Genomic DNA, 24,388 nt, shown 5'->3' on the forward strand with positions numbered 1-24,388 from the left:
CTAATCATCAAGCCATTTATTTCACACTCTTTGTTTAGTTCCTCTTTGTTTAGCATTTATTAATTCATTAGAGCAACTTCTCATGCAGCTTAACTTAAACAGTGACTGGGGAGTCCTGTTTCCGCCCGATAGCAATGTGCATCCCGGCAAAATATGCCACCGAATGTGCACCCAACATTACAATACACATGCCAATTACATATTGATAATTAAGCATTCAAACAAACAAACAGAGAGGAAATCCCTCATAATCACCAGGTTTTAATGGAACAAGCATTAGCTTGGTGTGGTTGGCCAGATAGCCTGCTGCTAGATCAGAGCTTCTCCGGGTTGGGGGGGGGTGCAGAGAGACACATTGGTGTCATTGCTTGGCATTGCAATCCTACAGGGAGAAGTTCTGCCGTTATGTTGCTGCTGAACGACTGTGTCGACGCTGGCTGGCGCTAATCCAGGCTGGATATACTGAGCTGCTTTTAAATGAAGATGAAAGAACAAAAGAGGAAATGGGAAATGTAAACTTTAAAAGGCCTGGCTTAGGAGCACTTGCTCCGCGGCCGCTTGCTGCAGGAGCCGGAGAACTGATGCAAATCCATTAGTAGTCCTGTTTTCACAGTTATAAAAATACTTAAGGGGTTTTAATAGGAGCGACGTGTTAAACGTGTGGAAATCTGTTTTGATAACATTATTCATAACATTGGCTTTGCGCTGTGTGAATTAATAACACTTCATTTACAGACGGAAGAAAGCTGGCATGGTATTTCCAGTTAAAGAGATTAATTTTTAAAGACCTAATTGACAGGCTGGGGTTAGGCAGGATAAGCAACAGACTATAAGGCTGCAGCTGCAAAGTCAAGGTGACTGGAATACTCAGGAAAAAAAAAAAAAAGGCTTTCAAAAAGCAGAATAGAGAGCAGAGTAGGGAGGGAGTGAAGAGAATTAGTCCTCAAGCACTTTTCCCTCCGCCCCCTATTCTTCCCCTCTTTATTAGGAATGATTTACTTTCTCAGTGAAAGGATATAAAAGCTCAAGTATAGCGGCGTAATTATCACAGAGTGAAAATTTAAAGGTTTGACTCACAATGTCCTCAAGTCAGCGAGCAGACTGCCAGACGATAAGAGTGACTGTGTTCAACACTCGGCATCCAATCGGTTGTGTTTTATGGGCTTTGCCAAGGAAGAGCACACAAGCAGCACTCGGCTCTGCAAGTCTGTAAACATGATGGACTGTGGCAAACTACGAGGGCTGGTGTTTACCTTGGCAGAGCCTGGCCCTGGCATGTCGGCGGCATCACTTAATTACTGTTTACATGTAAATATTAAATTATACAAACAACCCCACAGAATGTCTCCAAAAATACAGAAATACATATTCAGGGTCAACCTTATCTGTCTGCAACAGTTGCCACAGCAAGGATATGAATTGTTTTGAATCACAAATTTGCTGCATTGTACATAATCTTCATAATTGTTTAATGCTGTTGTCCAAGGGCATTCAGGTAAATATGTTCCCACAATCTGCATAATAGCAGATGCTCCGATATGTAAAACGCACCTTGTGTTCTCAAAGAGAGGGAGCAGGGGGGGGAAGAAAAAAAAGAAAAGAAAAGAGGAGCTTTTGTTTAAAACGGTTTTTTCGTTGTTGTTTTTTTTATCAGGACAGAAGCCCGTGATCATTAATGTCTCCAGTCAAGACCGATAGATTGCTTTGATTACAGGCCTGTTTCCCTGACGGTCCAGAGCGGCACATATAGTAAAGCACTGGTGCCTACTGTGCATCTCTGGTATGGCTGAGTAAAGCACTTGTTCATTTGCAGTGAAGGGTAACATGAAACAGGCCTCAGCCTTCTGATGGACAGGGAGATTTCACCTTCGCCAGTGAATGATAATGCATTATTAAATTTGCCTCTCTGCTCACTAGATACACTTAGCTGACCACAGCATATTTATCTCCCCATCCGAGGCTCACGTCTTGGCAGGAGAAAGCATTCTGTCACTTTTGAGGCATTTCAAAGATTAAAAAGAACCTCTCTCTTTTCAACATCCCTAAAAGCATCCCCCCTTTTCTCAGCGAAATGTGATTAGCAGGAGATGGTGTCACGCAATGGAACATTCATGAGGGGGAGAACAAATATCCAAATGAACTCCCATGTCCTCGAGGAATAGCCCCTCTCTGCACCATCAGCAATCTCTCTCACATGGGCTGGGGAAATTTGATTGATCCTCTATTGAATTATTTTTTTGCACTCTTTCATTTCAACAGGACGCACTGACAAGTTGTTTGATCATAAAGCATTATTGTCTGCCAAGTCACATTTCAGGGTTGTGATGGCTAATGATCTTGCCTCCTGACTTAGGGAAAGTCAGGTAGTCAGCATGTGTTTGAAGCTCGCAATGCCAAGGACATGAGTAGGAGGACTGAACAAAACACTCCGCATTAAAGTCGGCAAGATGAATGGAAGGAGCTTACACGGAACATATCGAACTTTTAATGATAGTGTTCGGTGATACCACCAATGTCAGTGAAATATTTACATCGCGGAAAAGAATTCCAAACTTTTCCGCCTGACCCAAAGTCCCCTAACTGCCTTTTTATCATTGCAAATGCTTATGCAAAGAAGGAACAGAACAAAGGCAACAAAGGCTTGAAGTCACCATTTTTTTGGTCTTTTTCATCTTTTTTTTTTTTTACTACGTCCTCTCCCTCTCTACATGAGCCCATCAGCGTCCACAGGTCCGTACGCTAATAGACTACGATAGTGGTACCTGCTCCACTCCGGTGGAAGTGGAAAGCGGAGCTGCAGATGGAACACAGTGCAGCGGGCCGGAGCATCCTGACAAAGGAAAGGCGTGGCAAATCCGCTTTGTCCACAGTGGTCACACTGGAGCTCCGCGCATCAGTGATCGCTCAGCTGATAGCAGGTATGAAAGAATGCACCTCGAGGTGACATAATACACCGCAGGGCCTCTATTTGTGCTTGGGAGGACATTATGAGTGCATCTCCTGTTGTGTCAACAAGAATATATAACATTTGCCGAGGAAGTGCCGATATCGCATTACCAATGATTCATCCGCTTTTAAAATATGGTTTACAGAATCAGTTTACATACTGTAGTTGACTGTTCTGTCAGGCGTTTCTTCGCTCCGTATAGAAGAGATGTGACACGTTCAACTGCACAGGGGGGTCTGGTGTGTGTGTGTGTGTGTGTGTGTGTGTGTTGCTGAGATCTGTTGGCAAAATGTTCCAACTGCCACATGGTTGTTTTTTTTGTGTTTTTTTATTTTTTTACAGAAAACTCTTGTACTTCCACATACATACTGTACATATGGCTTGTGTTTCAAACACCTTTTCCCCAAGGAAATAAAATGATATCCCGTGTTTGATGTCCAAAGTGAGTTTACAGCCAAAGGCTTCCGTACCTTTCAAATTTCCCCTTGTTTGTCAGCTACCTGCTGTTTCACGAGACAGAGGCTTGTCGGAAGCTATCGCCACAGACTTTCTGTTTGAAGCAATTCAATTAGTCACATGTGAGATAACACTTAGCTTTCTACTAGCCTTTTTTCCTCACACATCATCTAATCTCCCTTTCCTCTCAAGCAAAATTTGGACAAAATATAATCGAGTTCAAACAACGGCGCCACCCTCAAGGAAAAAAAAAAAAAAAGAACCCAACCATCTGGCTACTCTGCACTGGGTGACACAACTTTGGAAAGTGTCTTTTTTTTTTTTTAAATGACAACAAACAGCCTTTGTCCTTCATCACCAGAGATGACATGAAAAAGACGAGACATATTCGTGGGATATGAGCGATGAGACGTTGTGGCGGCTTGTCTCTGAGGTGTCTGGCTATTTAAATAGTCTCCATACGAGCGGGGCCACCGCATCCTTTCCCTCTGCACCCACTGTGCTCTCCTCCACGAGTGCATTGCGAGAGATTAATTTAATGCTCTGCCAGGATCATAAAGATCAAACAAGTGGAGAGATATCATTAAACCATTGGAATGTTATCTCATTTATCTAAACAAACTGATGCGATGAACAAGCCTAATTAAAAAGCTCACCATAAACAAAGCTTGGGACGGTGAGGCCTCTCCCCCTCTTTAACAATAGAACACATTCGTTTTATTAATCTAATGCATCGTGTATCATATCATTACAGTTCAATATATCTATCATTAATTTTATTCCCTTCACTTAAAGCTTTTATTGGAATTACTTTGGTTATTAGTTGGTTCTAATGTATTGGTTACCTCTGTATCTGGCTGCTACAATCTCTCTTATCTCGCTGCATAAACCTGTGCATGTTATTCAAATTGCCTCATTTATTATGATAGCTTCCTCATGTAAATTGTGCTGACTGCTCGCCCTTGCACAGTCCTCATTAGACTAATGAAAACCTTCAAACGAAAAAACTAAACAACCTGCCAAATAAAGGTCTGGGGTTATTATGAAAATTACAACTGTGGGAGCCGGGAGAAGCTCTCTTCATTAATTCATGCTCAGCAAATTGGTAACTAATTTAGTTGCACTCCTCTGCATTAATGGGTTATTTTATAAAAATGTTTTCCACAGCCCGAGACCTCTGGTGCACACGCTGGAGAGCTCAGAATCCTAATCAAGTCCAGTGACATATTAGGAATTGACAATCTCAAAGATAATACAGCGTGTGTTTGTGAGTAAATGTGCGCGGGTCAACTAGTTAGAACTGGCGTTGATTGCCGGGTCATTTGCTTTCTCCTCTAATATTGCCGAGAAATTAGAGGCATTTGTGTTGATTATCTGAATATGGAGGAGGCACTTCAGCGAAGAAGTAAGATTACCAGCAGCGAAAAAACATACAGCAGGTTTATGTGTGTGGATACTTGGCTAGGCGTCTTTTTTCTTTCTTTCTTTCTTTCTTTTTTGCACGTTTGCGTTACTCTTCGGCACACGTGCACACACACTTGAGTGCACGCACATATTCATGCGCGCGCACGCACAGTTCGACGGTCTGTGACCCATAAATTCAGCTCATGATCCTGCTAATTATTACTATTCGCTGCTTCACACCCTGTGAGTGAAGGTCTAACACTGATCTTCACGTCAGCCCAGCCAACAGGGAACATACAGCCCAATGATTTCCATAGTGGTTTTAATATCATTATCAGCTTCACCCCACCCTGCATCACCCAGCACAGCTCTGATAAAACCAACAGAGAATACTAAAATCTATTATTTGCTTCATTTTGTATTTAATCCACCATGCTCAGTAGATTTCTATCAGATTCTTTTTTTTTTTCCTTTCTTTGTCTTTTTTTTTTCCACGTGCATAATGAAATTAGAATAAAAACAAAACACTAATTCACAATGCGATTTGGATTAAACATTGGGAAATTATTTCTTCAGTTGTAGCAGTCGGTAGGATAAAGAAAGCCTGTGCACAATGTGGCCTGTTTTCTGTATTTGTATGAAATCATCAGCATTAATAAGGATTTTATTAATTTTTTTTTAAGAAAAAAAAATCATGTAACAACAGAAATCATTTTTCAATGGACATTTGCTGACAACTTAGAGTTACACTGGTAAATGTCCTTTCTGGTAATTAGGAAAACTCCAAGGGTGTCATTAGATGTCATTATAGTGTGCATATAAAGCTGAGCATGCTGTGAAATATCCACAACAAGTAATCACTGTAACATACCGAGTCTGTAAAAAAAACATTTTAAAACACACAGATAAATTAACCTCTTAAGGTGTGTGCATAACATCTTTGGTCTGAATGTTTATGGATTGTCTATTGTGCTTGTCTTTTTGTTTATTTTTTAGTTTTCCCATGTGATTTATTGTTTTAATAATAGAATAGGGAAAACAATAAAAAAAATTGTTCAATAAATTAAAATGCAAAGCCTAACATATCTAATAATAGATCATATCTAAGGATTGTAAATTTTAAACTGCAAAATTATGGAAATTGTTACTGACAATCATCTGATGTGATCATTTGTTTTTTGACTAAATGTTTGTGGCGCAATTGTTGAAAAAAACAAATCCCATGATTAACGCAAGATATTTTAAGCACTCCAGCAAACCTCCACTCCTCAACATTATTAAAACTTTGAGTTGGTATGTATTGTTGATAAATTCACCCATTCACCACGAACTTTGTCATCAGACATTTTTGGGCAACTGTATCCGCTTCTGAGAATTTATTTCACATCAACTAATTGTGATTTTTGGTGAGAGCCTTGTTTGCGCACAGTATTTCATGTGGATTACATTTCACCTCAATTCTTCTTCTTCTTCTTCTTTTTTTTAACATTGAAACTTGACTCACCTTTGTCAGCATGCATCCTCTTTACTTCGTGGCTCATGTCGTGGGCCAGATCTCCCTCCTTCGGCCCCGGCCCGAGATTCGGAGACAGGCCTAACAGGGCTTGGTTCATGGACAGGCCGTTGTGATGTACCGCTGCGAGACGTATAAAGAAACCTCAGCGATGTGACGAGGATATGTCTTATTTTAACTTCCTGTCTTTGTAAATTAGATAAAACAATCTATACAGGCTAATCAGATGTTCCACTTATTCAGAAGAAAATGTGCTTGGTTCATGGTGTTGTGGAATGTCGAGACGTACGTATCCGATCTGAGGAGCTTTCTGTGTGTGCTGGGGAGCTGGACACACTGCTGCTGCGGTGGGACGAGGGGTGACTGCCCGGCCTCCTGTGGTCTTCTAAGGAGGGAGCAGGTGAGGGACTGTCCGGCACCCGTTCCTGCAACCCCAGTAGCCACAAAAACCACAAAACCAAGATAAATATCAAAAGCACACTGGTACCCTCGCGCTGCAGTAGAGCTGCACGTTTCAGACACGCAGGATTCGAATCCTGCTACTTTTCAGATTTAAAATTTACCTTTATAACAGAGGTGACCATTCTGGAGGGCAGGCTCTGGCCCTGTGCTGCGGCGGCCATGTTTGCGATGGTGCTGAGGTGGTTCATCTGGCTCATCGCCATGGTGACAGAGGCTGGGGGCAAGCTGACGGGGATCAGGGGGTGTGGCATCATCATGAATGGGAGTTCCAGGCCTGGGACACATGAAGAGGTCGTTGGTTACTCAATGATGCATATTATGAGTGAGATATTCACAAGGGAAACTTGCGAAGCTCCGGCTGAAAACTCAAAACCTGCTGCTGTTAATTCAGCAATCAGCAATTCCCACCACTGAGATCCCCTTTAAAATTGGTGTCCAATAACACTAAAGCTTTACACGGCCATCCATTAGGAAAAGAATGGAATAATTCAAATCACTGCTCGGGTATCTTTCCATGTTAACATAATACACATAAATGTTTTACAACATACGTTAATAATAGATACTACTGCAATAATAATAAAGAAAACGGGGATGATAACTATATACACAGTCATTCAAAGACCAAAGTTTACACTGCAATAAAGATGCATCAATTATTCTGTGATGAATAAAAAGGGCACATTATGGAAATTGTCTCAATATTTACATATAAAAAATATCTATGCGAAAAACAAAGGCAATCTTGAAAGCCATTACCCAAATGACTAGTTAAACGTGCTAATGACAAACAAGTACTGTCAGATTACAGCATAGCAATGACTTTAGGCTAATTATAGCAGCCTATATTCCAGACCAGAAGAGGAGGACGAGAGAACAAGAGAGCGAGACCCAAAAAAAAAAGAGTTAGTCACTTTCAGATCGTGCAATAATGGAATTTTCTTGTCTTTTTTTCCCCCTCCTTCTTTTATATGCACACAAATTATTCCATTACAACATCAGAGATATCTTACAAATGTTTTAAATTATTCAATTGCTGTCTGGCAATGGACGCCTAATTGGGAAAATTGAAGACATTAGCAGTCTGAAAATGTAAAGAATGTCTAATAAAGATACCATAGGGGGTTCGTAACTAGTCAAACTGTGGCCCTGCACTGTGCTTCTGACTGGCTTAATGAAAACAAGCCAACTTTCAAAGGACATGAGCGCAGACAGAAGGTCAAAGTTAGGTGTCTGTAGCCCCCCCCCAACTCCCAACCATGGAACCTCCCCTTCTATCCCCCCACAGCCCCCCCACCCCTCTGCTCCGTGGGGACTTTGAACTGGCAGGATCAAAAGTGACTGGGAACAGTTTGGTCTCATTCCTCCACCACTCAGATGCTTTTCCTCAAATGCTTTAAAGAAAACCTCATAGACACTATTGGATCTGATTGAGGCTCTCTGTTGATTTTTCACTCCTTTTTTCTCTCTTTCTTGGCAGCCTGGTTCAAGGTAAAAGAAAAAAAGAAAAGAAAAAGAAAAAGAAAAAAACCTGCGTGGAGGGGGGGGGGGGGAAAGAAAAAAGATAGCACACTACAGAAAGCCATCCACAAAACAACTCCACTCTTCTTTTCTGACAAAACATCAGTAGCCAAAGGGCAAGGAGATCTGCATGGCGAAGCCTCTAAAGAGAAGGACACTGGTTGAAAATGAAAGGACATGAGAAGTACTCCTCTCTGTCGTTCCCCTCCTTCCAAAAGAAGCATTGATTTCCATAAGAAAGATGGCATGCAGTTTCTCAGTGGCGAGTATTCCCAAACAATATAAAGCAGGGGAGATTAAAGAAAGGCGAAAGCCAAGCAGCACCTTGTATCAGCGCCTCTGCTGTAGCTCAGACTGAATCAATTACCACTCAGCAGGCTAAGCTCAATTAAAAAACACCACAGAGGGCCTGATTGCGGGGGTACTTACTGTAGGACTACATGGAGAGGTCTAGGCTACCTATCAGCCTTTCAAGGCCACTCAAGGGCCAGAGAGAAGGGACTTGTTCTGCTTTTGAGGTGGATACGTTACACCCATTCAATCACACACAGTTAGGCGTATAAAGGCATGTTTTCAACACGCTATTAATAAAACACGGAAAGAAAAAAAAAAAGGGTGAGAAGTCACCTCAAAAACACACAAGTCACCTCCCTGTTAATCACATTCTTCCACTTATCGTTTTATTGGGTCATGTACTTGATGGTATATGAATTTCAGTGATGCCTCTTCCTTGACTGACAGCCTGGAGCGGAAACACTGAAGCTCTGTTCGCTCGAAGGGGTATTAGTCTCGCTTTCAGGGCCCGTCCAGCCCCTTTCATGTCACCCCATCCTAAAGCAATGTTTCTCTCATAAAGACCCATTCAGGCCACTGTAGGGGAATGTGCCACGGAGCGACCAGGGTTCCACCGAAAACCCTTTATTTGTGGTTCAAAGGACCAGGTGAGGAGGACATTGGTTTATTCACGGGACCTGCCTTTTTTTTTTTTTTTTTTTCCCTTTGCAAGAGAGTTAAGTGTTTTCAAGTCATTCATATGCAATTTCCCCTCATTTGCTTGTTATTTACTTGTTAAAAGAAAAAGCTCAGGACACGTTTTAACCCAGCAATAATCAACTGTGATTTTTTTTTTTCCTTTTTGGGGGCTTTTGTTTGTCATTCAACAGACACCAGTCGGACTCATAAATCACTTGGATATTGTGCAGATATTCCAGCGAGTAAACTGTTAGAAAGATATTTGTCAGTTTCTGTTTATCTCAGATGCAGAAGTTCAGACCTGATGAGAGGTGAATTCCCACAAGCCCCCCCCCCCTCTCTCTCTTTCCTGAAGGGCATAAACAATGCATTTGGAGTAATTTACCTGAAGTAAGCCTGAGGGAGCTCCAAAGGTGAACTCCTATTTACCATCATTAAAACTACAAATCACTTAATACCAATATAAACAGCTCAGCTATTATGTCGTGCAGTGCTCGGGAGTTCACGCATGGATAAGCAAAGATCTGAATCACGGAGGATGAATTGAATGAATTAAAACAGCCCTTGGTAACAACATGATTAAAAAGCTGTTACATCAGACTCAAACGGCACGGCTGACGGTGGCTCCGTTACTTAAAAGAATCACACCAAAAGAGATTGAACGCTGACTGTTTTAAAATGATTAAAAAGAGAGCAGTCATTTATTTCGATGACAAAATGATAACTCGCAGTGATTTGCGCAGCCGTTAATCTTCATCGAAACAGAAGTTCAGCCTTTCCGGCCACCTAACCCCAAAAAGAAAAATAATAAGGGGGAAAAAAAAAAAAGAAAAAGGGAACTAAGTCATTGTCATTGAAAGTGGTATGAGGAAGCAGCCTCACCCCTTAACTCTGTTGTGGACAGATTTCCCCTGACAAAAATTAAACTAGCTCCTACTTGGCACTTTATTATCTCTTCAACTGAATGATTTATTGTTTGTGGAGCGAAAGAACCAAAGAGAGGGGGAAGATTACATTTCCAGCCAAAGCTCAAGCCTGATCTCGTTTTTTACTCCCTCTGTCCAGGAAAAAAGCTCCCGACAAACAATAATGTCAGCTGTAATTGATCGGAGGTCGCTGGCTGGGCCTGCAGTAAAAGCGTACTATTTAAGCGACAATCGGCCCCGCGCTCTTCAGACGCTGGCTAATGAAGCTGTCTGTCTGGGCTATTTACCTTCTCTTAAATGGAAAGGGGAGAGATGTACTGTAAGAGACAGGGGCTGGAGAGGATCTGCCTCTCGCTCCTGTGAAATAGGACCTGCACATGCCTCAGGAATGTATAATTGGTTGGCGCAGCCAAAGCTGGGGATCCGGTGCTAATTAAATGACTTGTTTAAAGCCTATCTGTCTTTGTTTGGGAGGCTCTGGGCTTCAGAACAATGCATTGTAAATGCTGTTGTCAAACAAACATTCCTGGTTATCCTTTGATTTGAATTGAACAAGACAAAGGGCTGATTTGCTCACTGCTAAGCCTTTGGTTTTCACGCTGTTGAGATATGGTTTTTTTCCCCTCTTCTGATCTGTCAAACCGAACAGGGCCATTCCAGTCGCGCGGGCTAAATGGACTGACTCACCGCACAATGCGCACGCAGCCTGGCGCGCCAAAACAATCACAGTTTTCCCCCCTCCTAATTGCGCTTGTAAAAATGCCCCCATGTTGTGTATGGATTTCTCCCGACAAAGGTGAGACAGTGGTGCGCACACATGGAGAGTCTTTGTTGTGGTCGTATCAAGGATTTGCACACCAGTTCCCGAAAGGAAATGAATGGCTCATGAAAAAAAAAAGTGTCTGCCGCACGGCGAGACATTTAGAGGCCTCTCGCCGTAGCGCTAATCAGCCATTCATCTTTACCATAACTGTTAATCTCCGAAAATCAGAAGCCCGGCTGTGTGAGACGGAAGGAGCCTTAAAACCCAATAGATCAAACACGAGACGGCCTCCGTAAATATGCTGTCTGGCATCGCCGCGCCACTCTCGACAACACCAGCGCATGCTTACATGTGCACAGGAAAAACTGCTCCTATATTCACACACAAGAATACACACACACACACACACACACACACACATGCAAACAAGAAAAAAACAAAAAAAACAGACACACACACAGATGGCAGGTTCAGTCAAGGCTGGTGAGTCCTGTTTCTCATTAAAATGGTGGGGGGGGGAGAGGAAGGTATTGCGCTTTGATGTAGCCACCCACAGCCCTTCAGTGTCATTGAATGAAACTTTGAAGCTTTTCGTGTTTATGCAGTTAATGTTGATAATAAAGCAAACATCTTGTCTTTGTTAAATACCTGCCGTACGCCGGCGTACGCACGCGCACAAACACATGAGCGGACACATAAAAAGAATGCAACGCGCACGACTAACAAAGAGAGGTAAACATGAAAACATAGCGGGCCCACGCTCAGACAATGATGTAGTATAAATGGTTGTGTAAAATAAAATACCATGTATACACACACACAAACCCCACATGGAAACAATATGTTTTACATTCCAACACATATAAAGATTGGACACGTTTCAAACTAATTCACGTCAACAAACAAACTGTGTTTAAAGCGCCAGGATGAAAATGTGCATTTCCCCGGGATTCAGGTGAGCAAAGATTCCCTGCCAAAATGCCTAATGTAATGTAATGTAAGAGAAAACACGATAAGAAAACATTTCTGGTTTGATGAGGTAACATAATTGCTTTCAAGCTCAAACCACTGGAGTGTAACATGTGGTGGAAATTATGGAGGAGACAGAGAGAGGCGTTTGTCCTTTAAGTGCATAAAAAAAAAAAAAAAATCTAAGGCAGGCAACTTTTTATAGGATAATTTAAATCTCCAGCTCTAATGGCATGCATTCCTTATGAAAATTGAAAGATCAATCATCTCTGTGACAGATCTGTTGTGAGAGAAGTTCTTCCTACCTTTGGAGAGAAAATGTTACTACCCCCCCCCCCCCCCCCCCCCCCCTACACACACACACACACACACACACACACACACACACACACACACACACACACACACACACACACACACACACACACACACGCACACAGTTTTAGCTGTCTATTTGTCTCTTTGCTGAAAATGTTAACGAACAGGGCAATAATCAAGCCATATGCTTGCATGTGGCAAATCTCATTACAGTAAATGACCTTTACCAACCAATGCCAACATCCTTGTGCTTGATAACGCCGGGCGCATGGAGCGGCGGGGGGTGGGGGGGTGGGGGGGGGCGGGGGACAATGGTGGGTTTAGTTAACGCAATCATGCACGTGGCCGGGGATGGCGGAGACAGCCAGGCCTTCAGGACACATTAGCAAACACCACTCGCTCCTCTAATTTGGGTCGGAACCAGGCTCACTTTACATTTGTCACACATCAGTCTTGATAAACGCGCGGAGTCGGCGCCGGAGCTCCAACATCCGATGGCTTCTGCCGCGAGCAGAAGAGGAGACCAGAAGGAGAGGAGAGATATTACTAGCAGCTGTTAGTACTGCGGGTGCAATATATTCAAGCCCAATCAATAAAGCTCCTACAGACAGTGACACCCAAGCAGACAGAGGAATCATTTTCATCTGATACTTAGCAAAGGCCCCCCTTTTAAAAAGATTGCTTTCAGTCAATGACAACCAGTTGTCATTTGACTAAGGCTCCTGAAATGAAATATATTGACGAGCGTTATCAATCACGGCCCACTCTGCCGTCATATCGCTTTAGTGGAAGGAGAAGGAGATCAGTTTGCATGTGGTCATCAGATCATTTGTTTTAATTACAAAATTAGCATCACTACCTCCTGTGCACTTAGTACTGCATTACAAACACCTCGCCAGAGGAAGACCGTAATGCGGTGTACAGTTTACTCTTGAGTTCAAGGTGATTCCTCTCACTGTAGCATGTCGACTTTATTTCCCTACAGTTTAGACACTTGGTTTGAATTTAATTGTATTAAGGTGAAACGAAACACAACTTTTCCTATTTCATTTTAATTATTTATAGCAGGAGCATAAAACTAATTTTAATTCATCCCAGTTTGCTCTCAGTCGTATAGCAGTAGTAAAATATATCACTTCTAAATACCAGCAAGTATAAAAATATTGTCCATTTTGCATTAGTATGAAAAGTTCCAAGTTCATTGTGAAAACTTTGCATTGAAAGAACTTTTTACTAAAAGTATTAGTACAATATGAAATAATTTGCCCTTCAGATTAATCGTGGCGAAATCCTGTTGCTTGCAGTTTCTTCTGCCTTCAGCATCCACATATTGATAAGCTCACTTTCAGTATTTATTTAATTATCAAGTCATTTCTCTCCCAAAAATGTTGTCACAGGTCTGAGAGTAAAGGTGTCGAACTCAACCAGTACAACAGAAGCTTAAATTAAAGGCTTTTCTTTTGTTTCTCTGACTAAGATACCAGTACATGAAATTAAAATAGAAAAATAATTAGTTTAAAGAACTCCTATTTATCAAGCTTTTCAACAATTTCACATTGGTCTCATTGGTCTAAAAATGTTGTATTCAAACTTTATTCCCCCAAATCCAGCTTTTCTTTGATTTCCCTCCATTTGAATATTGGATCCTAGGAGCTGCATTCAGAATCTGCTGTGTCTGTGTGAGCTGGACTGGCTCCGCCCACACATGCCCATCTTGAGAAGAGGAGGAAGTACTTCCTCTCATGGTGCCATGTGCCAGAGCAGAGCTGCCTGATTGTGGGAGGAGTCAAAGGGAGGAGCCTACCTTGATTGTGATTGGCTAAACCCCCGATGACACTATATAGGGTTTGATTTCTGATTGGCTGGTTGGAGCAACACACTTTTTAAATCCTGAAACAAGCCAGGGAGAGAGATGACAGAAATGTATCACTTCTGGGGCGTCATTCCAGGTATGGGGACGATTATTACTGATGGAAATACATTAGAAAGTGAATTTTGCATAATATGGTCTCTCATAACACATGATGTATGTAGTTTGCCACCGTACAAACTGCAATTTGCATTGTTATAACTTCTACTTTACTGAAACAGTGCAACACCTAGTGGGGAGATTAGGAACAACGGTTATATTGATTAAAAAAAAAAAAAAAAGCTTATTAATTATATTTTCCTTTGATTTTTCAGGCTCATCTCCTGAATAATTTGATCTGCTTTGCAGGCCGTTTTACTTGTTGACTGTGGGTCAGTGGTTGGAGCAGCTCGTTCTTCAATCAGCAAAGTTGTCGGTTTGATACCCCCTCGTGCATCGTCCATATTTCAAAGTATCCTGGAACAAAACACTGAACCCTAAACTGCTATCAATTGAGCATCATGCATGGCAGAAGTCACTATTCACATCTCTGTGAGAAGGCATGAACATAACATAAAAGAAATGTGAACCACTTCGGGTTTGATAAAACCGTGAAGAAAGTGCAACGTGCATGTGTGAAATCCATTCATTACAAAAACAGTGCAACTAAAATTAGGGAATTTATTAATATTTCCGTTAATTCTATTGCAGTACTGATTGGTACAGTTTTGTCCTGTTATATGTTTGATTAATAAAAAAGTTATCTATACTTGTATTTAAAAAAAAAAAAAAATTTAAACTTCGAGAAGCAGCTGTCTTTGGTCCCCAACGTGAAGGACATGCTGATTGTGAAATTCCTGCACATTGTTTGAACTTGCTTGCTCTCTCTCTCTCTTTATCTTGGTCCCATGGGAGAGGCTGTGTGATGGTGAAGATGTCTGGGCTCACTGTGGCTGATAGCTCTATTTGGATGAGGGTTACCATATCATAATTGAGAGAAGAAAAAAAAAAAAAAAAAAAACCTACTGACTGAATGCCTCTTGTGACACACAATCACAACTATTTTCTGGATGCGGCTCCTGATGGCAATGGGACATTTTTTCAGTGTAATCACAGTAAAAAGAAATTGTCATTTTGTTGTTGTCATCAGCGCATTGTCATTACTGTTATTGTGTACACAGTAATATGATCACTCTATGCTAATGCGTCCTCTTAGACATAATCATAACGAAATGAGAGCGCATGATGTTCAGGCGCTAATGCTGCGCCATCTTCGCCGCATATGTGAAAACCGCTCCCATTCGGTGCAATTACGCACCATGTATGTTTTCACATTACTCCGACCTGCGAAAGCTCATCATCACTGAAAGGTTGAATGTCATTTATTACACGTATCACATTTACACCAAGTGACATTGTCTTTTCAAATTGTGTTGATCTCTTCACTCTCAAAGGTCAGCCCCTTCCCTGGCTAAATTCAACCTGACAGAGAATAGTGAGGAGGGGACAGCCCAACACATGCATCACCCTCGCATCAAAGCGCTCCAAATTAATCTATCCAATTAATGAAGAATGAGGCCTAATGTTGATGAGGGATGACAACTCGACTGGTCAGTTGTTTTTTATAGCTCTGCTCCTGCTATTGTGAACTAACCACAAGAGACAATCAAACTAATATTTCCACAGCACATGGCGTGTCTGGTGTGTCGCTTCCCTCTTGCCTCTTCCTCTTCGTAACACTGCAACGCCGCTGCCACTCAAAGATGATAGAACTTGATATGGATCATTACGGAAATAATGTTTAATCAATTCCCCCTGTTATTGTAATCTATTTCTGCAGTTGTCTGCGTTTGTGTATTTTGTAGCTACACTAGTGTTCCTCACAATTTCCCAATCATGCATATTCAAAGTATTGCGCTGATGCTTAACAGCCGACGCAACTGGAATTAGAACGAGGACATTAGACTTCATTAAAGAGAGAAATGATTATCAGGTTTATCGTTTGAAATGTCTATTAAAATGTGTGTGTCGTTCCTCACTTATCTGTCACCTGGCTCCCAGGAGCCTGGCAGACTAATAGAGAGATGGTGAGGGCCAAAGCCCAAGAGAGCGACAGAGACCCATCAAGCTCTTCACTCAGACTGGAAGGCTGTCTGTCTGCTCTGCCACTCTCCGTCTCTCTCAGTATGTCTGCCTCCGTTGCCCATTCCCCCCCCCCCTCCCACCCCCACCCCGAACATTGGCAGCTTAAACCGGTCCAATTTGAGCCCGAACAGCCTTGATACCAGAATAAAGGAATCCAAACAAAACCGCGCAGTAATTGCATAAATCAAGACAAGACAATAATCCGTCGCGGCGAAAGAGGTGTTATGATATGTTCGTGAAATGAATTCCATTCAGCCGATGGCTACAATCTAGTCTCTCCAAAGAGCCTTGGCTGACAAAGGCTCCCACAAGAGAGCTAGAGAGGAAGATGGATGAAGTTGCCCCTAGACACTCATATCAGGTCAGTATGTGCTTTATCCCCTAATGGTTAAGGTTAGGATTGAGTAGGGGGTGATACTAGATCTGAGCCCGAGGGCCAATGTTCTGTCGAGAGGAGCAGGAAGTTGCCACCATCCTCCATCATGGCCCACATTTAGCTGCGCCGGGCCACCAGCACTCGTGCAGCTAGCAGGTTGGAGCGCGTTGTTAGCTAGTTGGACGTGTCCTTCCACCCAGAGAGCTTTATTATTAGAAAGGACATAAACAGACTAATTAAATCGCAGCAGTGGAGCTGGGCTGACAGCTGGCGCAGAGAGTGTGACCAAACGGATCCCTATCAAAGTGCAGGAGCGGCGTCTCTATATGCGGCCCAGCTTTTGTTTGCGTGATTGTCTGTGTCTGCTGACATGCATGCCCACCCTTCTCTAAATATACAGAACATACTAACATGCATGCATACGTGTGTTCATTTTCACCTACGGTGGACCTGTGGCCGAGTCATTATTGATTACTGAGATTATTTCAAAAGTCGTCACATTAACACTGTCGACAGTTGCACTCATTTAAGCAGTCACCTTAATATCTTGTTTACTAGAGTATCGCAGAGCACAGGCGTTCACTTACGTGGTCCAAAATAGTACAAATGCTATCCAGCCGAGCTGTAAACACTCCAGTAATTAGTGCATGGTCTCCAGGCTGACTGCACTCAGCTCGGCAACATGGCCAAGCACGGACCCCATATAGAGAGGAGCCTAGTTATGCATTGATCTCAGAAAATTAAGGCTAACTGCCCCAGATTGCAGCGTCTTGATGTACCTTCTGGATGAGCAATGTACTGTACTCGTATTGTTTGTAGAGTAAACAGGATGATTTTGACTTGCTGTGCTTTAAAATGACTACATGCTGAATAATTAACGACAGCCCCCCCCCCACCTTAAAGCCGTTGTTATCGGTGTGGGCAAAACTAAAACCACTGATGATGAGAAAATATGGTTTTAACAAGTCAATAATGGAGAGTGCAACAGGAACGGCCTAATCAATGAGGCTGCAACGTTTGCAAACAAGGACTTGAATTATAACGCCAATAATTGATCTCTTCCATTTCTTCCCCTCTCCTTCATGTGATGTCATTGTTTATTGATTGCTTCCTGCCAGTGAGGGATGATGGGAAGTTTCAGAGTTTGTTTTGCTATGACTTTTGCTCCCCCCCCCCGCCAACCGCCCTCCTCCCAACATGCACCCCACCACCCCCCCCTCTCCCCACCACCATCCCACCAGCCGCCCCCCCCCCCTTCTTTCCTCCATTTGAAATTTGCAAGCTGTAGCACCAGCTTAACCAAAAAGGATTAAGTCCCATACCCAACTGAGAACACAGATAATGCTCAGTAATTGGTAAAAAATGAAGATGAATGGGACAGCTAGATAAGGACCAATTAGCTGCTGGGAGTGTACAGCTGTGGTCTCCTCACAGAGCGCTCTCAGGGGCCAAGGCCCCCTCTTTCTCTCTCAAACGAGCACGCGCACACACACACACACACACACACACACACACACGCACGCACGCACACACACACGCGTGCACACACAAGGCAACACGGAAGTGTGAGGGTAGGGCTTGCAGAAATTAGCCTGATGACCCTGGGAAGAGAGAATGATGCTTCCTCATCATCTCACCCAGAACCTCTCCTCTCCACCCTCCTGTCAGGCAACACTCCAGGTACCTGTCACCACCCGTCCAACTTCAGCCCAGCATGTGGCTCCCCGCTCCCTGTCGGGCACGGCCAGGCCTGGATTCCAGCCACGGTTGCAAGACAAAGGTTTTTTTTTTTTTTTTTTTTTGAAACATTTCCGCTTGGCCTGTGCAGGATTTTCAGATGTGCGGTACTTTTTTTGTTGTTGTTGACATTTTTGAAAGTTAGCAGTTACTCGTGTCATCCACTTTCGCTGCGGTCCCGTCTTTCAGAGAGTTGTTTGGTCTGCGTGTCGCGGCATCATCTGGCTGATGACAGTGGAATTCCCATATCTAATTACAAACAGGATTTCAGCTCCATTAGAGTTGTGTGGTGAGGAGTCAGATGAGTGGCAGGGCAGCACCCAGTGGCCAAAGAGAGACAGTGGGTGGAAGACAGAAGTGAGACTGAGCAGGAAGACGCAGGATTAAAAAAAAAACAAAAAAAAAACAAAGGACAAGGGTAAACCTTGGGCCTTATCTTCCTTTCCGACCATTTTCTGCAGCTCTAAGAAACAGTTTATTTTCCGTCTGCGACTGAAAAAGCCAATTCCTCCCCCTGAAATTGGCAGGTGTTTGTTAGTGGGCAGCTGACAATATTTTTTCTCCCAGTAATGAAGGTTGTGGCTGGGGTCAATGCACTGGGAGGGAATGGCGGGCTGTTTATCCCCCTCAAGGCCAAGCGCCACACGTGTTTTGCTTGGTCTGTGATCTGTAATTGTGGCATTTCCTGAGAGGCACAGGAACAATCCACATTGTGCTTTGAGAGAGCTCCCTCTGCCCAACTAAAGAGTGTGAGGGAAAAAATCAAAGAAAAGACACTCTCACACACACACACACACACACACACACACACACACACACACACACACACACACACACACACACACACACACACACACACACACACACACACACACACACACACACACACACACACACACACACACACACACACACACACACACACCTTTTATACCGTCTCTCTTTACATTTTCCAATCACTCCATCTCTCAGTTTGTCTCCTTCAACCACTTCTATTTCTGCCTCTCCAGTTCTCATTAAGTGTGTTTGGCTATTTTGCAGAGAGCTAAAATGGTAGTTTCTTTTCCTTATAATTAATAACATTGATGCAAACAGGAAGGTCTAATTGTGATGAATATTTAATGCGAGGTGGAAACATAAGCCTGTTCAATTTAAATCAACACAAAGACAGCGGCGGGCAATCCAACTCTACAAACAGCGCAGAGTGTCCTTCACTGCTGTATACGCTTTAAGCGCTTCACAACACAAGATCTGCTTCAGAAAAACACAGAGATGAAGCACCTGTATTTTAGCCTGAAGAGGTTTTTTTTTTCCCCTCCATCTTCTTTTCCAACGGCTTTATGTAGTATCTCCTTCTGATTAAATGGATCGGTGTCCTTAGTGGTATTATCAGAAGCGTGCTCATTAACATATCAATTCCTATCGTGGATGGTAACATAATTTGTGTAAGTAAACACATCCGTTTGTGTGGGTCTTAGTTTAAGCTGGATGATTATAAAACGCCGGTCCATTTCCTCAGAGCAGCTGTGGTCCGAGTCTGTCGAAAACAGCATGAAGTCATTCCCCAGTCAGCACTCGGAACAACAGTCACTCCAGTCCCAACAATGCTACAGCCAAACACAATTCCTTCTCTACTGCTGTATCAGTCAAGTGATTTATACCTTCAGATTGCTCGTGGATAATAGGCTTGAGAGCTGGACATATTAGGCATTCGTACTCCAAAATACTCAGACCCATAAATCAGGCCCGAGTGAAGCACTCATGGAATATTAAATAATTTCTTCCCAAGTTATTTGTTTATTTCGCGCGCAGCAAAATTATCATGGAAAACAAACATGCGAGTGGAAGTGGAGGGACTGGATGAGAGAGACAACACGGTGCTGGCGGCGTTTCATGGCTCCACGGTGCAGAGCAGGCCATATATCTCCAGCGTATTATCAGGATGACTCCTGCTGGCCACCCTGTCACAGGAGAGTGCTTGATATAAACAAGAGATTGCTGCGACACCCAGTAATCAATATTAGGATGGTTTCAGTACCAAACATCATTTGTCTCCGCGACCATTCCTTTGACCAAACGAAGCATTAATTCAAATCATAAATCTGAGCTGATTTAAATCCGAGGAGAGTGAGGGAGAGAGAGAGGCCCCTGTCTGACTGCCTGCCCCTAATGATTTATTTTCTACATTTCTGCGAGCGAGAGATTTGTCCATACTCACTGACAGGTCACCTTCAAACGCCAGTGGCAGACTGTTCATCACCATGCAGACGAGCATCTCATCGCTGCGAGTAAATATTAAAGGAAAAGAATCCAATTGATTGTGGATGGGGCCGAGAGGCGTCACTGCCATATATTTCACTCAGAGAGCTAATGCTGTGGCCCGTGCACCCACACCTAGAACTGCTCCCCCTTGCCAGAATTATGATTCTACCGGGAGCCTGTGTGGCTGGCTGCGGGCTCAAGGTTACAATTTAAATTGTAAAAAGATAAAACAGTTTCTTATTAGCTCCATTGCCGTAGCCTTGCTGTTGGTGCTCACATTTATCTTTATTTCTGTGACCTCGCAGGCTCGTATTCCCTTTTTTTTACACACTCCATTCTCTCGGAGTGATGACCTCACACTTTATGCATTTTGCATTGTTAAATCTGCTTAGAAACACATCCTGTTTTCATCCTCGCGCACCGTAAGCTCCATGGTGTCAAGTATTACCACAGAAATGGATTCAGGAGTCGAGCCATTTATGACAGTAAGTGAATCAAAACCTCAATTTAGCAACCAAAGCTACAGGGATTACATTTGGTTTATAATTTGAAATGGGCTCATGAATCTGCACTAACATACATTATCATTCTCTTTAATACACTAAGTGGTTGTGTGTGATATTACTAAAAAAAAAAAGAAAGGAAAAAAAAGCTTCTGCATTTTCAAGGCTAATAATTAATTGAAATGGCACATAGTGAAAAACCAGTGCTCTCACAGCAATTCAATTAGAGCTTGTTAAAAGCTGATAGCTTTGGGAAACCAAATTCACAGTTTCACTTAGCTATTAAGATTTTCCTTCCTTTCAACATCAAATACTTGAAGGGAAAACAACACTTATATGACGACGGGGGTATTTCCAATGCACACGAGCAAAATCAAAGCAGGACCATTAAATGTGTGGCGCTGGACCAGAAGCGGACGTCACATGTATGGCTTCATTTCACAGAGTTTGATCATGGGAAAAAAAGAAGAGGTTTCTGTACCAATTCATGGAAATGACACGTATAATCCACTTTGCGACTTCGATCTGCGTTCAACTCAACAATTCAACCATTCGAGAAGATTCCTACATTCTATCAACATCTGTTCACAAAACAATGACCTCTGTGACGTTTTAATAAACTTTAGTGCTCTGCTGAGAAATGTGCTATGAACGTAGATATTTCTCATTATTCACAAGGCAAATAGAGACATTTAATGAATCGGCAATATAGTTTCAGAAGAGGATGATACTTTTCAAAACAATTTCAGGATTTTTTTTTACAAAATGGGGGTTTGTGGCATTTGAGTTTATGCCATCTTCTTTTGACTATTTCACTGTATCTATACAGGTATTGCAACTCGATTAATTGTACATAATGGTGATGGAATAATTCATCCTGATTCCTAATACTTTAAGCTATTGACTGTTTGAAAAATGTTTAAAGCTAATCTGCATTATGTCCTACTATATATATATATATATATATATATATATATATATATATATATATATATATATATATATATATATATATATATATATATATATATATATATATATATATATATATATATATATATATATATATATATATATATATATATATATATATATATATATATAAAAACATGTTTGGTAACTTCTGCATTGATCAAACCAACAATGATAGGTTTATCAAAGCGGTGCTGGATGTTAACATTTGTACCATTTGTGCAGGACACTTCCCATAATGACATCAATATTTGATGGTGAGCACGGTGCAAATAAAACTAGAGCAACCATATGGCTGTTGGGAAAAAAAAGAAAGATACTTTGAGCAAATAACACTTGATATTGTACTCAGTGGTGTATGAAATGTAGACCAAAGGAAAGCATAAATTTTTACACCGCTTCAGAGTAACATTTGGAACTTTTTTTTAAAAATCAAATAAAAATTTTTTTTAATTTATGATTTCTTTTCCTGACATAAAAAAAAAATCCACTTAAATGAAATATTCTACAATAACTTAGTAAAGTTTATCAATGATTGTGCCGTTAAAGGGATAAAAAGGTGGCTTGTGGTAAGAAGAGTTGGGAGTCTGTGTGGGTTTGTACGGGCATACAAAACAGTTTCTTACAACAATGTGTAAAAAGTGTGGATTTGTTTGTGACACTGTGTGTGTGTGTGTGTGTGTGTGTGTGTGTGTGTATGTGCGCGCGAAGGGCGTCCTCACCGACGCTGGAAGTGAGGTCTCCATTCTCTCCATCGCCCCCATGGTGGTTGGCGTTGCTGTGGTAGCTGCTCATCGCCTCCAGCTTGATCTTCTTGACCTTCATGGCCTCTGCGATGGCTGCGTTGGCAGCTGCTGCCGCCGCCGCTGTCAGGCCTGGAGAGGGGAGGCAGAGGAGACAGAGCGCTTACACTCCTCTACATGTCTGCTGGGGCTCAGCCACTGCACCTGCAAAACCTTTCAAAAGCCTGCCTCTGTGAAGAAAAGCAAAAAAAAAAAACAAACCCAAACAGACAAAAAAAAAAAAAAAACACCCCACAGAAGAAGGACTTTTGAAATAATAAAACAATGAATAATTTTATACACTATGGGGAATAAGCTGCGATGAGATCACGACTTGGTTTTTCATCTTCTGACAGGGGATATCTTCACAGCAGGTTATCATGCTGATGAGATGGATCCCTATGTGTGTGACAGCATATGATTTTTATGAATGTTTCACCGACTCCAGCGTTCCTCGCCGCTATATTGATGTATTTGTGCCTTGATGGGAACAGATGCAGTCAAGATAATAGTGCACGATGCAAGCATTTTGTGTGTACAACTTCTAACGCGCAACGTACGCGCGTATGATGGAGGCGTAGCGATATAGAGAGTGAGACAGGAGAAGAAAAAAAAGTCGTTTCAACATGTGGGCAAATACACACAGAGAACTGTGTTTTACGACTCTTGTTATGGAGGGTGTTTCAATGATATCATGTATGATTTTCACCCAATCTAATGGATCTGAATAATGCTTAACATTGGTATTCACATTCTTCAGAGTAATATAGCGAAGTGCCTCAAAAATAACCGTGCTTTAGTGGCCGGTCAACGAGTCATCAAACACAATATAAAATAATAAATAGCAAAGACTGATGTTTTTTTTTTTCTTCTTCTTCTTTGGTTTGAGTGTGTTCAATGCTGAGGAGGCCTCATGTTAAATATCAACTGAAACAGGGGATTTTAGTGTGCGAGGATGTCGTCCTCACAGAGTTTAAACCACAACGTATTCCAACGCAAGCTTTCAATAAAAGAAAAAAAAATACTCTAGTGTTTGCTTGATGTTTTAAATTTGGAGAATTCCAAGTCTTTATTAGTCTACAGCAGTGGCTTCACTTATGGTTTCTAATACTTCTCCTGTACTCTTAAAACAAATGGGCGTGCAAAGAAAATATGGAATTCTTTTACCTTCCACTTATTTCTTTTTTAACTTGATTGTTTCTCTCTAAAAAAATCCACCTGACTCCCTGTGGCCAGCCCCCCTTACTTTGAGAGGAAACCCACCCAAACCATTGAGAATCACTTAACTAAAATTATATTATCAAAAAAAGAAAAAGGACAAAGAAACAGATGGAAGAAGTGCGACAGTGTTCAAAGGCACTCAAGCTCGTTTCTATCAGGAAAATATACAGTACATTAAAAACATAAAATAATGACAAAAATTCAAAAATAAATTACAATTTTAGGTGCTTTATGTTGTATTTCCAAGGCCGATAATAAAACATGCAAACAGTGTTGAAATTACTTTACTA

The 24,388-nt window shown here is 41.9% G+C and overlaps 1 protein-coding gene across 1 annotated transcript in view; it reads right to left on the bottom strand.

Moving 5' to 3' along the window:
* Positions 1–24,388, bottom strand: part of dachd (dachshund d) — a gene marked incomplete at its 5' end in the record, with an annotated part of 94,467 nt that overhangs the window by 15,926 nt on the left and 54,153 nt on the right. The window contains 4 exon segments of the mRNA XM_080498471.1: positions 6,312–6,443; positions 6,610–6,859; positions 6,863–7,056; positions 22,818–22,970. Coding sequence (XP_080354597.1) covers positions 6,312–6,443; positions 6,610–6,859; positions 6,863–7,056; positions 22,818–22,970 — 729 coding nt within the window.

The sequence above is a fragment of the Blennius ocellaris genome (genome assembly GCF_963422515.1).
Source record: "Blennius ocellaris genome assembly, chromosome: 6".
Lineage (NCBI taxonomy): Eukaryota > Metazoa > Chordata > Actinopteri > Blenniiformes > Blenniidae > Blennius > Blennius ocellaris.